The 18163-nt window shown below is 37.4% G+C and overlaps 1 protein-coding gene across 1 annotated transcript; it reads right to left on the bottom strand.

The window, feature by feature from the left end:
• Positions 1-2716: 2716 nt before the first annotated feature.
• LOC146531719 (sodium-independent sulfate anion transporter-like) lies at positions 2717-18069 on the bottom strand. The gene is made up of 7 exons (XM_085198786.1): positions 17146-18069; positions 16643-16813; positions 14781-15001; positions 9074-9227; positions 7079-7506; positions 6389-6595; positions 2717-5708 (listed from the first exon to the last, which is right to left on the bottom strand). Exons 1-7 carry the CDS (start codon positions 17384-17386, stop codon positions 5286-5288), a joined length of 1845 nt encoding a protein of 614 aa, XP_085054912.1. The 5' UTR covers positions 17387-18069; the 3' UTR covers positions 2717-5285.
• Positions 18070-18163: the final 94 nt, after the last annotated feature.

The raw sequence follows: 18163 nt of genomic DNA on the forward strand, positions 1-18163 counted from the left end.
CGACGACCGAACGCGACCGAAGGCAACTGAGAGCGAACGAAACTTACCATTCGTGTCGTTGGTGTTCAAGGAATAAAAAGCTTTTCAACATAAATTCTAAATGCTTACGGTACATTTTTATTTACGCTTATGCTTATATAATTATACATTAATAAAGTTGAATATTATATTTATTTAAAAGATATTGTAACAACCAAACCATATTATTTTTGTGTAAAATCATGTGTTTTGTGTATTTGAACAAATAAAGTATATTTTTTTGTTTTAATTTTTTATATGATTCTGATATAAATGTACGCATAAAAACGTATAGAAGAATAAAAGTAATATTATGCACACTATTTTAGTTCAAATTATTAAATATTAATTATACTTATCTTAAAAAAATATATGTAAAGTTTCCACGCGGGTAACACTGGCGTTGCTGTTTGACGTTTGTTTCGTAAAACCTCTACAGCTACCGCCCTCTATTAAAGTATTAAGCTCATAAAAGCTCGTCGGTTTAATTTTACATTTAATACACAAGATGTCGCCGTTTTCATAACTTCAGATAAGGTCTTTTTCTTCGCTCACTTTTACTTATATTAATGACTAGCGGACGCGCGCAGCTTCGCTTGCGTATTTAAGGGTGAATTCTAATAACCCATGAAACATGTGTTCAATGAAATATTTTTAAGAGTCTAAATATCAAATTTTATAAAAATCGGTGGCGATTTAAGATTTTTCCCATACAAACTTTCAACCCCTTATTTGCACCCTTAGGGGAAGAATTCTAGAAAACGATGAAATACGTGTTCAATTAAATACTTTTAAAAATCTAAATTTCAAATTTTATAAAAATCGGTGCCGATTTAAATTTTTTTCCATACAAACTTTGAACCCCTATTTCACCCCTTTAGGGTTAAAATTTTTCAAAATCCCTTCTTAGTAGATGTCCAGATTACGAAAGTAAACTTTTGTCCAAATTTTACTTTTCTACGCACAGCGGTTACGGCTGTGCGTGCGTCTTACCTCAGTCAGTGAGGACAAGTCCTTTTATATATATAGATATACAGTGGGTAAAAAAAGTATTTACACACCCTAATTTTTTGATGTTACATCTACAAAAAAACAGAATGCTTTTAATTAATTATTGTATTTAATAGCTTAATCTATATATACAGTGAGTAAAAAAAGTATTTGCACACCTAATTTTTTTGAAGTTACACCTAGAAAAACAGAGAATGATTTCAGTTAATTATTGTATTTAATAGCTTATTCTATATATATTTAGAATTGATTATTAAAAATTCTTAGAAAACAGAAATAAAAAAATTAGATGGTTAAAACACCTTTTTTAAAGTCAAATAAGTATTTGCACACCAACCATTCCCTAGATACAATGTTGCAAGCACCCTTCAAATCATTTTCATTTAAAAATATAATTTTCCTCAAATTTTAATCCAGCAGATGCCATGAATTTTCAATTGGGTGGATGACTGGCGTTTATGGCGGAGTTTTCGGCATTCTACGGACATTGTACATCACCCATTCCTTAAGTTTTCATAGCTGTATGCTTAGGATCATTGTCCTACTGAAAGTAGTATGTCTCACTTACGCCTAATTTCGATGCGCTGCAAGATAAAATATCGCGCAACACTTTACCGTAATCTACTGCTTTCATTATTCCTTCGATAAAAGCCAAGTTTCCCACACCATTTGCTGTCATGCAGCCTCAAACCATCACAAGACCACCGCCGTGTTTGACTTTACTATGCACATATTTCGCCTGAAGTTCAGTATTTGGCTTGCGCCACACGAATGTTTGTCTGTCCGTTCCAAAAAGATAAAATTTGCTTTCATCAGAAAAAAATAAAATTGTACCAAAATTCTAAAGGGGTATTTAAATATTCTTTCGCGAAAGTTAGTCTTTTTGCTATATTGGCCTCACTTATAAAATAATTTTTCCTCGTTGTTCTGTTACGAAGACCACCATTACCCAGTAACTTTCTTACAGTATGGGCACAGACAACCTTACCTGAACTTGACGCGATATCATTTGCTAAGCTTTGAGCGCTTGTAAATGGTTTATTTTGTACTGATTTTAAAATTTGTCGCCTTTCTCTCGTACTGAGCTTCTTCGGAGGAACGGACCTTTCCCTATTTTCAACACTACCCATTTCTTCTCGGTTTTTTATAATTTCCTACACAGTCGAGTAATTTAACTTTAAATTTGACCCGATTTGGCGATAACTTCAACCTTCATTACGGAGTAAAATAATTTCTTCACGCGTCGATAACGACAGTTCAAATTCTTTCGGCATATTGGCTTCAAGATTTTTCTGAACACTAAACAAATGTCTCGTTATTAGAATACGTTTCCCAATGTTCACATGTATACATACAATGTTCACATTTTACCTAAAGTGACAAAATGTCGCGGGAATAACATTGTATCTAGGGAATGGTTGGTGTGCAAATACTTATTTGACTTTAAAAGAGGTGTTTTTACCATCTAATTTTTTTATTTCTGTTTTCTAAGAATTTTTAATAATCAATTCTAAATATATATAGAATAAGCTATTAAATACAATTAACTGAAATCATTCTGTGTTTTTCTAGGTGTAACTTCAAAAAAATTAGGTGTGCAAATACTTTTTTTACCCACTGTATATTTTTCTTACAATAATTTTGAAGTTTTTGTTTGGATTTGAATATTAATACTCAAAACTGGATTTTTAGACTTTTAATATAAGCTATTATTTTTGTGTTATAATTTTCATATTTTAGGAGTAATGTTTTACTGTCTTAGAGTTAAATAGAACTGTGATAAGTTTTGTTAATGTATTAGTAATCAGAAGACTATTGCTCGCATGCCACGCCATGAAAGACTGGAGTAGATAAAGAAAGATGGCGCATGGCGTTGTATCGATAAATATTTTATTTTATTTAATTTATTTATTATACAGAAACCAACAGCATATTTATAACTACTTATATAAAAAAAACTTATACAAAAAAATAAAGCCAATTACAGTTTTCTACTTATAACTATTATCTATTACTAGTAGTACTACAGTAGTACTGTACTAGTACAGAGCTACACATCTTTTAAACATATTATAAGAAAAAAAAAAGATATATATTTAAATCTTAAAAAAAAAGAAATAACAAAATAAAACAATGCGAAGTAAAAAAGTAAAAGTAATAATATATACCAAAAATAAAAAATAATAATAAGATAAAATGCCCCATTTGTGTGTGTGTACGTTTGTGTGTGTATGTGTGTATAACTAAATAAGCAATTATGTAGATTGAAATTGTTTAATTTGGTTTCTAAAAGAATCTGCAGATAAATGGAAGAGATCAATATCAGAATACTTTTTATTGTATAATAATGGTACCCGAGAGAAAAAAGACTTAGCCGCGTATTTAGTATGTGATGTAGGCACATAAAATAGATTAGACTGGGCTATTCTAGTTCTTTTTATAGGTACGTTGATATTTAGACATGAAAGCAATTCGGGTGAATCAATGCTGCCTGACAGAGGGTTATAAATTATCATCAAGTCCAATAATCGACGATCACTTAGCGAAGTAATATGAAAGTGTTTACAGCTTTCCTCATAGGTCCCAAAATTCCTATATATTTTAAAGTTCAGGTGTTTAATAAACTTTACTTGTATAGCTTCAATAGCATTTATATATTTAGCAAACTGAGGATTCCAGATACAACTACCATACTCTAATATGCTTCCTACAAGCGCAAAATAAACACACAATTAAAGTTTTTGAAGGGTTTACATGAACGAATAACAAAACCTAAATATTTGTAAGCTTTATTCGTAATGTAATTAATATGTTCATTCATTTGCAATTTGCTATCCAATAAAATCCCTAAATCACGAACCAAATTAGTTTTGTTAATTGGAGAGTTATTAATAATATAGGCATGATCGATTAAAATGTTTTTTCGTGTAAAAGTAATTTGACTGCATTTTTCGACATTGACAGTAATCCTATTGTTTCTATAATATTGACTTAACCTATCTAAGTCGCTTTGGATCAATAAGCAGTCTGTAATACTGTTCACTTTCATGTACACATTCTTATCGTCTGCAAACATTGAAAACTTAGAATGCTTAAAACAATCTCTTATATGAAAAAGATATATATTATATAGCAGTGGTCCTAAATGTGAGCGTTGGGGTACTCCAGAAGTAATACAGACGTAATCAGATCGAGACCCCCCCCCAATCTAACAGCTTGCTTTCTATTAGACATATAAGACTTCATCCAACGAAATAAATCTCCTCGTATACCTAATACGTAGTTATAGTTTTTTCATAAGGATAACATGGTCCACGCGGTCAAACGCTTTCTCCAAATCTGTATAAATTACATCAACCTGATATCCCTCGTCCATGTATTTCAAAATGTCACTTGTAAACCCAATCAGTTTAGAATATTACATTTACAATTAGAATTTTACATTTCAATATGAGATAAATCAGTTCAGTTATTTAGTCAGGGAACATATATTAAAAATACTATTCAAAAATTTTGATAATTAAGTCAAAATAATGAGAAACAAATAATGTCAAGGTTATTTTAAATTTATAATTAAATTATAAGTTTAATAAATTTATGAAATAAACACTTATAATTAAACATAAGTTTATTTTAATCATAATACCAATATATTACTTTATATTCTTATACATATTCTCATCTAAAGTTTCCATAGTTATTAGCAGAAACTACTATTCTATTACAGCTACAGATATAAGTATTTTATTTACTACAAATAGCAGTTATATATTATTTACATGAATTATTTAATTCCACTTCCACTAGTAACAATCTTTGGTTATTGTGTTTGTTGCTCGTGCTTCCGGCACTTTGGTATACTGGCGTGGCCGTTATTGTAACAATGCTGTTAAAATAAACAAGAAGAAATAATATTAGACTAGTTAGAGGAGTAATACATAATCTGTGAAAATAAAAAATCTGGTTAGGAAATTGAAATTTTTCATGATATATAAAATTTCAAAGGAATGTTCAATGCCATGCACAAGTGTGCAATATGTGCATGCAATTAAGTAATTAATCTGTCTGATCCGTCTTAATTTTTTTACAGTGACGATCTATTTATTATTATATTTTATTAACATGTTTTACGACGACGGTACAAGTGTATAGGTAGCGGTAAGCGGTCGCCCTGTAGGTAGGTTTTCTTTTGTGCACTGTTCACTCGCAAGAAAAATAATCAATAATAGGAAAAGTCAACTTCAGCTATAGCTACACTATACATCTTCCCGTGCGCTGTCCATAGTCAGCAGAGCCACGTGTTCTCCGGCGGAGGAAGCGGCGTTAGGTTGCGCTAGCGGGCACGGCGCGATCGCACGTAGCGCTTCAGCGGCAGTGCGCGCGTGCAGCGCTTGCGGGGTGAGCCCCTCCACCGCGGCCAGACGCCGCGCCATGGCCTCGCTGGCCTTGTAGAACACGACCATGCGTCCGCTATCGTGCAGCTCCTTCAGAACGCGGGCCAGCACCTGCGCGGCGGTGTAGTCGAGCAGAGTCAGCTCCTCGCAGTTGACGAGTAGTGGACGAGTCGCGGAGGCCTCCTCGGCGGCGCGGTGTATGGCGGCGGCGCTGCGCTCCGCGTTCACGTACACGAGCGCGCGGCGTAGGCGTACTATCACAGCGCGCGCGGCCGCCTCAGACCACTGTATAGTACACGTAATGTTATAAAATAAATGATAAATGTTGAAAATATTTAGCTTTTAAACGTATTTAATAAATTAATAAAAGTTTTATTTATGATATATAAATCTAATTTATTCCAAATACTAAAACATGCAAAAAATTTTTTTCATACACGTAAAAAGAGAAGCAAGAACTTAATGTCTAATATCGTTTGACGATGAGAGTGCACAGCGAGAGCAAATGTTCGTCACAAGTTATTCGAGTTGACTATGTTAACTTTGGATTTAAGATTATTTAAGACAACAAAAAAAAACTACTTGTAGGAGCATTGCACAATTATTATATTGCACAATTATGTTATTTTTCCGCTATAGTTTTGTAGCGTATAAATAACCAAATTATTGGATACCCTGATGTTACTCCGTATTAATAGACGAGACCGATGTAAAGATCCATTGAACTGCCATAGAAGTTGAGGACTTCAAATCAACCCAATGACTGCCCGTCGCAATTCTTTACAGGTTTGTGAAGTGCACATTCTAATCGGCTCCCCACAAGCTGGTCCCACCGGTTAGAATTTCGAAAGGCAATACACCACCAAATTCGTACATAGAGATCTTCGGGTCAAGATCAAATGTGCACGTACCCGCCGCCACTTCCACCTCGCGCCGTCTGGTGCGCCACAGACGTAGTACTATACCTTGTCGCTGACGTCCTCGGAGCGGGCGAGCGCGCAAAGCGCGGGCGCGCGCAACACGTCGCGCAGCAGGCCCGCTAGCGAGGCCAGCGCGCCGCCCAGCACGGCCGCCTCCACGCTCACCAGCACGCCCACCGCGCACGTGCCCGCCGCCACCGCCGCCTCGCGCCGGCTGGTGCGCCACAGACGTTGTACTATCTTGAAGTCGATCTGGAGCATATGGGTTGTAGATTAGATCAGACAATGGCACTAATATTAGGTCCTTATATATGAAACTACAAATTTCCTCTTTGGTTAGGAACTCCAAATTTAAATATATACAGCTATTTACATGTGTTTTATAAATGTATTTGTGTTTCGTTAACCGCCATTCATTTGTCTTTTTTTCTGTTACTCAGTTTACGAAATGGAAAAATTGAAATATTGAATTATTTACGAGTTCCACCGTGGCAACATATACAAAACCAACATCAACTCACGTCACTCACTCAGTTCTGCTAAGAAGAAAGCTAACATGCAGGTTACGTAGAGGGAATAGTGTTAAGATACTTCTTTTTTATTAAAAACTTTTGGACTCAATGCCATGCTTTGCCTCGTTGTCAGAGCAAAGCAAGAAAAATATTAAATATTTCAATCTATTCTATATCTAATTAATATACATTAACAGTCGCACACTTCACCAAACACACTGACCATGAAGACAACGGCGCAGATGAGCACAGCGGAGAGGCAGGCTTTGGGGATGAAGTAGAAGGAGTGCGTGAGGTAGTTGAGCGCCAGCAGCACCAGCAGGCCGGCGTAGAGGCCGGCGGCGGGCGAGCGTACGCCGGAAGCATGCGACACGGCCGAGCGTGTAAAGGCGCCGCACGTGGGCATTGCCCGCACCAGGGCCCCCAGCGCGTTGCAGGCGCCCAGCGTCAGCATCTCCTGCGTAGCGTCCACGCGCCCTCCCGGGCTGAAGGCCTTGGCGATGGCGATGTTAGCGATGACCATGACGAGCGGCAGCAAAACGAGGCCGGAGCCGAGGCGCGCCGTCATCTCGCCGAAGCCCAGTGTCTGATTGTTGACGACGGCGCTGAAGGGAGGCAGACCGAACTTGGGCAGCCCTGGCTCCACCTTACCTGAACACCAATGTAACATTATGTCAATTAGTTATAAATAATATTCGTTTTAATTAAATCATTAAAAAAACTGGTAGCATTTTCCATATATTTATGGACTACAGAGTGGGACAGAAAGGCGTGCGAATTTCATAATCGGATTGATCGTGAGAGGGACGTGGGAGCTGAGCGCAAGTAGTGGGGATAGGTAGTTTGGTTCTCGGAAATTTAGTCGCCATGGAGCGTTTTACCGGTGAGCAGTTCTGTTCTGTGTAAAGGCTTCTATTTCGCTCTGAGTTTAGTTTACATCATTTAAATCAATGTCCTAGTGATAGTTTTATCAGATCGTGGGTCAAAAAATTTGAGTCTACGGTTTCGACACTGAATCATATACCTGCGGGACGTCCAATGTCAATTAGAACAGAACAAACTGTAAGCGAAGTAGCCACGTCCGTACGGCGCGATCCCCAATTATCAACCCGAAAGAGATTAACCGAGCTCACTATATCAAGAACATCATTAAGGTATCATCATGTTCCGCTTACGATAATTTCACCCGTATAAACTTCAATTAGTCTAGGAATTGAAACCAAATGACCACCATCTTCGCATAACAACTGCATAATTTGGAAGCCTATAATAGCAGGACCTGGTTTCAACAAGACGGCGCGACATCTCATACATCCAATGAGTCCTCAGCAGTTGTAAACGAAACGTTTACTGGAAAATTGATATCGCGTCCAGGACACTGGATTTTTTTCTCTGTGGGTACCTCAAGATCCGCGTTTATGCCAATACACCGACGACAATTAACGAACGAACATCATTCGAACAACATTCCCGAGGAAATGTCCGCTATCCCACGAGCGATGTGCCAGCGAGTTTTTTCACATTTGAGGTTCAGATTCGAGGAGTGTGTACGTTTGGATGGTACACATCTCAGTGATGTTATTTTTTAAAAATCCCATGTATTTACTTTATCTATATATATAAAAGGACTTGTCCTCACTGACTGAGATAAGACGCGCGCACAGCCGTAATCGCTGATGGTAGAAACGTGAAATTTGGACAGATGTTTATTTTCGTAACCTGGACATCCACTAAGAAGGGATTTTGAAAAATTTTAACCTTAAAGGGTTGAAATAGGGCTTCAAAGTTTGTATGGAAAAAAAATTAAATCGGCACCGATTTTTAAAAAAAATGAAATTTAGATTTTTAAAAGTATTTAATTGAATACGTGTTTCATCATTTGCTAGAATTCTTCCCCTAAGGGTGCAAATAAAGGGTTCAAAGTTTGTATAGATTTTTTTTAAATCGGCACCAATTTTTATAAAATTTGAAATTCAGACTTTTAAACGTATTTGATTGAACACATGTTACATGGTTTTCTAGAATTCACCCCTAAATAAGAAAGCGAAGCTGCGCGCGTCCGCTAGTAATAAATAAAGATTTTCTTTCCTAAGCCTTGTACTTTTTTTTCTATGATTGTTTCAAATACGCATATCTTAATGACCCACTCCGTACATACTAATTTCTAAAACCGAATAACTCAATAGAATACGAAATGTGCACAAGATGGGGCCCATACCCGACAGTTTGAAAAGCGGCTGGTCGGGGTCGTGGGTGCAGTAGGCGAGGGTGGACGCACCGAGCACCACGAGTGCGTTGCGCGCGATGGAGATCAGCCACAGCGTCTTCTTCAGGCGGTGACGCTTCGGACTCACGCGCACGTCTTTCAGTTTCTGCAGAAATACGTGTTCACAATTAATAGACCTACCTTTATGATTAGTAATATAAACAACAAACAAACAAAACAAAATACTCTTTATTGTACTATAGAAAAGACACATATACATGTATTTAAAACATAGAACAGTACAATTGGCGGCCTTATCGCTAAGAGAGCGATCTCTTCCAGGCAACCTTTGGGTAGAAAAGAGAATACATTGTCTGAAAAGGGAAGGGGTGTACAGAGCTGATATCTAGTTTTACACACACATACATAAATACATAAATACAGACATACATACATACATACATACATACATACATACATGCATACATGCATACATACATACATACATACATACACACATACATAAATATATAAATAAATACATAATACTTTGGTTATAAAATAATTTCTATTTTTTTTTTGAACACAGAAACAAGAACATGAAATAAATACAAAAAATACTATCGAAACCTAGGTACTTATAGCGTTAAATAATAATCTTTCAGCCTCTTTTTAAATGTTTGTATAGTCAAAGCTTGTTTGACTGTTATGGGTAAGGAATTCCACAAGCGCACAGATTTGATAGTGAAGGAATTGGTATAGAAGGAAGAAGAAGAACGAGGAAATTCAAGGGTTAAACGAGACTTAGAGCGGAGTGGTAAAGTATGTGATTCACATAAAAACTTAAATCGTTCTTTAAGATATGAAGGGGAATGCGTAGAAAAGAGAACATTATACAAAAGACAGAGAACATGAGTATTCCGGCGAAGTCGAATAGGGAGCCACTTGAGTTTTTTACGAAATTCGGATACGTGGTCGTACTTGCGAAGTCCAAAAATGAACCTTATGCAAACATTTTGGAGCCGCTCAAGCTTATTTAATTGCTCCTCTTTTATGTCAAGATAACAACAATCAGCATAATCGAGAATTGGTAGTAGGAGTGATTGTGCCAGCGCAACCTTAGTAGGAATGGGTAAGATATTACGTAGTCGACGTAACGACGCAACAGCTGAAAATATTTTTCTACTTACCTCACTAATTAACGGTTTCCAGGATAAATGCTGGTCAAACATAATTCCTAGATTTTTAACTTTGTCAGTAAAAGGGACGCAGGTTCCATCAAGCGATAATAATGGCAATTCATGAAACGTAATTTTAGAGATAAGTCTTGGACTACCTATTATAATTGCTTGAGTCTTTTTTGCATTTAGTTTTAAGCCTAAGGATTTACTACGTACTGTAATAGCTCTCAGTTCTTCATTCAACGCTAAGATTGTGTTTGAAAGATCGTGCAACGAACTTTGACGACATATTTGCAGGTCGTCAGCGTAAAGGTGGTAGGGAGAAGCAATATTATGACAGAAATAATTAATAAATAGTGAAAATAAGAGAGGGGACAACACGCCACCTTGTGGAACGCCAGCAAGCACCGGGGACCATTCAGAATACGAATCCTGTGTCCGGATACGTTGCTTGCGACCATGCAAGTAAGAATGAAACCAATCAATCACTTTAGGAGATATGTTAAGAGAATACATAATGGCTAATAGGATATCAAAGTCTATGGTATTGAAGGCGTCACTAAAGTCAAGCAGAATCATAACGGTAACTTGATGATTCTCCATACCCAGACGAATGTTATCCGATATGTTAACCAGTGCAGTAGTCGTACTATAACCGGGTCTGAAACCAGATTGCAAAGGATTAAAAAGGTTGTTATGAGTCAGGTATTTACTAAGTTGTTGGTGTATGAGACGCTCAAGGACTTTTGATAGAAATGGTAAAATGGATATAGGTCGGAAATCAGACATGGAAGAAGGATTGCGGTTTTTAGGCAGTGGCGTTAGCTGAGCTTCTTTCCAGGATGAAGGAAAGGTATCACTTTCTATGGAAAAATTTAGAATTGTTGTTAAGACAGGAATCAGGATATCAAGGATAGGTATGATCATCTTACGACTAATGCAATCAGCGCCAACAGCGTCAGATGAAATGGCCAATATATTCTTCTTAACATCACTTTCGGTGAATTGAGTGAAGTTGAAACTGTGATTTATAGGGGTGGGTAAGGCACGAATTTGATTTAGAGATTTTAATTTAGTGGGTACATCAATTGTAACAGAAGGAGAGAAATGAATATTAAGTTTATTTAAATCTATATTACAAGGATTGGAGTTCTGCTTTGCTTTCCCAACCCCAAGGGATTTAAGAAATTTCCAGGCCTTTTCTACGTTGTCTTCCTCGACAACAGACTTATGAATATGGCGTCGTTGTTTATCCCTACACACCCTGTTGCATCGATTTCGAGCTTTAATATATTTTATCCGGTTGTTCTCACTTGCATTACTTTTATATTTTAATTTTGCGCTATTTTTTTTATTTTGTAACTTTTTTATATCTTCCGTAAGCCATGGAGCCGGTAAGTGCTTAATACGTATGGGTCTTATAGGAGCATGAGTATCGTATAATTTAATAATAAGGGAGTTAAATACAGCTATCTGGTTGTCTATACTATTTTCTGTATAAACCATATTCCAATCTACATTTCCAGCTTCCTCACGTAAACGTTCTAAATCCATACCAGTAAAGTTACGCTGGAGAAATATTCTCGATTTTGCTTTGGGAGGTTTTGCTTTGTACGATAGAAAAATAAGATCACGATAGGAGAATGCGGTAGCATTGCATTGACCATGTGTTGCAACATGATCAATGGAAGAAACTAAAATTAAGTCTAAAAGAGAAGGGGTGCAGTTGGGGAATGTGTGAGTGGAGGATAGAGGGAGAATGTGCATATTAGTTCCGTTTACTACGTTCCGTAGCCGATTTGTTCGATTATCATTTTTAAGCAGGCACGTGTTGAAATCCCCCATGATAATCGAGTGGTTATATGAAAGAGTCAGTTTTTCGAGAAGAACTTCAAATGATCCGAAATAATCCACTGTAAGCGATGGGCTATAGTAAACGCCCTATATATAATTAAATTAGTATAAAAAACAGAATAGCCACTGAACTGAAAAGGCAAAAAATCAGGACTACAACCGCTTTGCCAGCGTTGCCAGATTTTTTCCCGGTGAAAAGCGGAATTTTCGAATATTTTAAGTAAAAAAGCGGGACATAAATATAAAATAGCGAGTTAATTTATTATTTACTAGCGACCCTATTGCGGCTTCGCCCGCTTTTACTACTGGATTATTCATATAATGTATGTTTGCAAATCACTTAAGATAATGTGAAAATTAATTAAACCCTAATGCAACCCGCATTTTCGTAGTTTCAATAAGGATTTTCCAATTGTTTTACACAGCAAGGATTTTTTAGTAGGTACCGTAATTTTATATCTGTGATACTAATCTTTTCAAGTACTTATTAAAATATATTTAAATTACTATTTTTAGATAGTTACATTAAATAGTAGATACATTAAATAATACATTCAACTCGAATTACGTGCAAACGCATCTAAATCTTCGTTGTTATAAAGGCAGGCGGGTTTTTTTTTTCGAGCTTGTGGTTAATGCTGAAGAGGGTATTCTTTCCCTGATGAAAAGCAAGCACTACGTGGCTGCCTGTGACGAAAATTAAATAGAATGCATCGGCCGGGAATTGAGCCCGGGCTGCCCGCGTGGCAGGCGAGCATTCTACCACTGAACCACCGATGCGTGTAAGGCAGGCGGGCGCGGCGGACTCGCTTGTATAAGCATAACGTCGCGAGGCGAGTTTCGCAGCAAGGATTTTTTGATATTGTAACAACTTCTAAAGTACTTATTAAAATGAAAAACAGAAAAGACAGTTTTGATCTACATCAAATGGCCAACGTAACTAATATACTTATTTATATGTTGAGAGTAAGGGATAAGTGAAACTTGACTCGATACAGTTGATGTGTGAACGGCGTGATGTGTCAATAATTAAATGCGTTTTTCTCTAAAACTATTCGCAATTTCGAAATAGTTTAAAAAGCAAATTTTATCTTCGTTTAACGTAAAAAATAATAAAGTATTTTAAAGGATAAGGATTAATACCATTATGGAGAAATATCCCTCACAATAAAAAATATATTGAAATTACAATTTTTAGACAGAAATATGATCAGTACACGTTATTCTTAAAAGATACGAATATGCTCTCGCGGACTTTTTTGTAGATCTTATTAAGAGGAACAATACTCCAGTACATTTTTTCATGTAGTACTTACCATTAAAGCAGCGCATGCGCGAAAGTGTCTCAGCGGGTAGGACCTTATACACATTTATCGTATTTATGTTAATTTACATAAGAATGTACAAATAATAAACTATATATAAACCTTCCCTGAGAAATACTCGACCTAATGGTGAAAACCGCATCCAAATCCGTTGGGTGGTTTAGAAGAAGAAGAGTTAGAAAGTTCAGACAGACACAAAAAGCGACTTTGTTTTATAAGATATAGGATTACTTATCCATTTTTAGGGATCCGTACATTTCAAGGAAAAAAAGGAACCCTTGTAAGATCACTTTGTTATCCGTCCGTCTATCTGTTGTCTATCAAAAGCCTTTATCTCAGGAACTCTTGGCGCTTGTCTAGATATCGAGTTGAAATTCAATCCATATACTCAGATCTACGGTCACTTGATTTCCTTAAAATAGTATTTAATCGTACCTATTTCTATATTTACTTAAAAACAGATATGGACATTTATATCGCATAAAATAAAAGGAATCAATTCGATAGTATAATGGGAATCAAAATGAATAAGGAACTTCCTGTTGACCTAAAATTTGAAATATGGCAGCTAGCATGCACAAGTAGTATTACTTCAGGAAAAATCAAAAACTACACATTTGTGGTTAAATCCTAAAAAATATATATTAAAAGGAGGAAAAAAAAATTGGTATTAAAGCCGCTAGTTCAAGAGAGGTATCAGATGGAAGGGCTCTGGCTAAGCGAAGCTTAAATTTCAGAAAATACTCGAGACTCCAGTTTTTGTATGAAACCCTCGGTGGGCGAGTCCGACTCGCGCTTGTCCGGTTTTTGGAGTTTTGAATAAAACTTCCAATGGTGATAGACATCAATAATTCAATATAAAATGTTTTTTTTATTATAGAAAAACGTCACTGTGCTTAAACGGTATTGTTAATATACTTATTTGTATTTCTATGAAATTATTAATAACTAATTAAAATCTTAAAGTAATAAATAAAGATTTTTCACAGCACGTAGAATAATCCCTAAAAAACAGGACAATGCCTGTCCCGATCGGAACGTCTGGCAACGCTGACTACAATCTACCTCTGATTTCTTAATTTTCCCATATCTATAAGCTACTAAAGCAATTGTAATGAAATTTGTACTGTTCCCTAAGTATCCATTTAAGTTAGGTATACTTTAACCTAACTTAAATAGATCATCATACTTAAATATTATTTAATTCCAACAATACTACATACATACATCCTGTGTTTGTGTATCGGCTCTTACAAAGTGAGAGATATTGGAGGTCTCGAGCTTATGAAGTTTTTGAACACTTAAATATACGTAGAACCATGTAGTTGTATCGTAAATAATAAGCAAAAAGATAGCCACCCTGAGCAGCAGCAGCACCGCGCAGCACACGGCGGCGAGCGCGGCGTCGGGGGCGCGCACTTCCCGCCAACGCTGCGCTATCATGTACAAGTTTTCCGCCGGACTTTCCGCCACGAAGCTTAGCCCCACCAGCCCCTTCAACTGCGCCACCACGATGATCAGGGCTGTGGCCGATGTGAACCCGCTGGTCACCGACGGAGAGATCAGCTCGACCAGGAAACCTGCGCAACGAGCACCACACATTACACACACTTTGCAATACAATCCATGTACATCATAATATGTAAGGAAGTCCTTTTAATTAAGAAAATAGCAATTTATTAATAACTGAGAAAATGGCCTCACGGATATGACTACCTGCAATGCGGGTATCGTGTTCTATCGGTGAATTTCTTAATTTTCTCATAAATAGTAATTTAATACAATATTCAATGGAGTTTATTATATTCATATTTTATATAAGTAAGTATGGGACATACTTATCTGATGAGTAGCATCAAAATATATATGTGAAACTGAAGTATATTGTGTATAAGTATGTACCTATATCTAGTTTTGCAAATGGTAAAGATAAGGTATTTTTATTAGTTGTCGCTCACAATCTTGTTTATAAACTCTATGTATGCGACAACTTGACATGCTCCCTTGAGCGCGGGGGACGAGCTCCCCAGGGAGGCTCACAGCAATTCCGGCGTTACGTTGTACAGCACAAGGCACAGCACAAGCGCACAGTTAGTAAATAAAATGTGCGTCAATGTTATATTTATATATGTTTAATTTAAATGTTGTTTAGCGTTTTAATATTAAGGCACATATTAAAGAGTACTGTAGAAGAAGACTGCTGCACCCCGGCAATTATTATGTTTACAAATACTAAACTCTTGAAAGGACTATCGTAAATAACAGCAGGTGTCTAGCGTCTAGAGTCTAGCGGAACCTGTTCATCCATGCGTACCATAATGCGGCGCCTGAGAACAAGCTGTCAAGTAAACAATTTCAAATATTCTCTTTTTGCTTGTATTTTTATTATAAGTAAGCTTACTTGCGCACAATTGTGCGGCCGAGGTAACACTAAGACAAAGAACAAATTAATTTAAAAGCGAGTTACACGAAGATAACAATATAAAAAGATTGTAGTTTGTTTTAGTTTCAAGTTTTGTCCGCACACAGCAGGCAGAGGGAACCTGGACATCTAATGTTAACACACCCCATTCCCATTAGGGCACGTCCTTCGCCAGTTTCTGCCGAATTCCGGAGGCATTGCGTGTGACCAGAGTACCTAATATATATTGTCAATAGTAATACGTGTTGTCAATTTCTGTGCAAATGAACATTAGTTTGAGTGGTGGAATCTATTGGTGCATACGCGTCGTGTACTGCACCAAGTAGAACATTGTAATCGTATTTAAAGTATAACATTTGAATTTAATTTTTGTGTTTACTTACCTATGTATGCCTAATAAGTGGATGTTAGCATGAAGACCGTCGCCGCAAGGCCGCTGTCATCTTTATAATTTAGACAACCTAATTTGTGTAAATGTTTAGAAGCTTTTATTAAAAATCTTAAGCAATTATGTGTTGACATAAAATGATATGTTATCTGTTTGTAAACGTTGTAAATGTTATGAATGGCGGCGACTATTTGCATTGGGAAACCAGTTTTAGGTGAATGTTACATATTATGTTCCTCTGATTATTTATTATAATTAAATTCGCAGTTTTCAATTTCTGTCGTAAAAAAGCTCATTAATTAGAGATATTTTGGCTTTCAATTAATTTGTAGGATGCAGTAAAATGGCAATATTTCGAAAAGCGCTATACAAAACTATCGCAAGGTCTATAAGTGTGTAGTGGGTACTGACCGAGGCGCAGCAGGCCCATGAGCAGCACGACGAGGCCGGACAGGAAGGTGAGCAGCACCACGAACTCCACGGGCAGGCCGCGGCATGTGTGCAGCGTCAGGAGCGCCATCAGGCTCGTCGGCCCGATGCTCACCTCCTTCACGGTGCCCAGCACCACGTATAGCATTGTGCCTGGTGCCCCACACAAACATATGTACATACTTACTCTTACAATCGCTTGGTATATTCAGTGCTTTCTTAATGTTATATAATATGATTCAGGCGAAACTCGATTATGTTACTTTTTAAAAAATGTTGAGCGAAATTGTCATTAATCTGAAACTTGCGTCTGGACTGTTACGAACCTGACTGACTGTTCATATAAAGGCAACAAACAAGCTTAAGGTTAATTAAATAAAATATTTTTATAAATAATTTTAACTAGTTTCTTGGGGTATTTTAAATAATTTGTGAATATAAGATACAACATAGTGGTTTATGATGTACATAGTGTTGGTACGTACCGACGAAGGAGGAGTAGAGGCCGTACTGCACGGGCAGGTTGGCGAGCGCGGCGTAGGCGATGCTCTGAGGCACCAGCGTGAGGCCCAGCGTGAGGCCCGCCACCGCGTCCGCCGCCCCGCACGTGCGGTCGTAGCGCCGCGCCCAGTGCAGCACCGGCAGCCGCCGCGCCAGCAGCGTTCGCAGCCCCGCCCTCGTCTTCTGTGCCCCCCGGTCCAGCGGGACCAGCTCCTCGGCGCCCATGTTGCGTGTTGTGTTGCTACTGTGCAGGCGTACGCGCGCGAGGACTATCGGCGACTGTCTAACGCCCAGTGAGCTGATAAAGCAGCAGCGACCTTTGTGCGCAAACAGGAGATAAGGCCGCTCCGACGACAACCACCGGCCACGGCGACGCTCCGAGAACCTGCTTCTAGTCAGCGCCAATCGTTAGATGTCGAAACGGTCGGCGGAGTCAAAGCACTTCATTAGACGAACGCATTGTGTCATCCTCGTTAGGAGAAACGGGTCCTAATGACCGTAAATAAAATTCAATATAATATGAAATACTTATTGCACTGAATTATTAAAACCCGCCTCGACTTAACTATTCGAAAGTGCCGCGCGAGTGTCCGCCGCGTCGCGCGTCGTCTTGTCCGGACAGAGATTTTGAACAAAATGTAAATTCAAGGATCCATTTACTTATTTGGTGTTTTTGTTATTCGCGCAATAAATAATTAATTAATAGATACTTTATTTAATGTGGTACGATATACGAAATACTACATTGTAACCTCATAATATCTGTTACAAAATTAAAGTTGAAATAGGACAATTAATATACCTGTGTACAGTATAATTAACATAATCGAAATGAATACAGAAACACATGAATAAAACAATAACATATAGTTTCAATTTTTGTGTTGATTCCCGGAAGTGTGAAATATCACACTCTCTCTGACTCGGCTCTGGTTTTCAAAAGGCACGGTTTTAAATCCTTTACACATTTTATATATAACTTCGCGATGTATCCCGCATATC

Source organism: Heliconius melpomene, chromosome 15, assembly GCF_056956725.1.
Source record: "Heliconius melpomene rosina isolate 202511_hmr_F chromosome 15, ASM5695672v1, whole genome shotgun sequence".
NCBI lineage: Eukaryota > Metazoa > Arthropoda > Insecta > Lepidoptera > Nymphalidae > Heliconius > Heliconius melpomene.

Excerpts from the sequence above, each read along its gene's own strand:
- LOC146531719 (XM_085198786.1), bottom strand. The coding sequence starts at position 17,386 with ATGGGCGCCGAGGAGCTGGTCCCGCTGGACCGGGGGGCACAGAAGACG. Across the intron at positions 9,228-14,780 it reads CGGTGCTGCTGCTGCTCAGG|AAACTGAAAGACGTGCGCGT; the intron begins GTGGCTATCTTT and ends GTATTTCTGCAG. Across the intron at positions 7,507-9,073 it reads GCCGCTTTTCAAACTGTCGG|GTAAGGTGGAGCCAGGGCTG; the intron begins GTATGGGCCCCA and ends ATTGGTGTTCAG.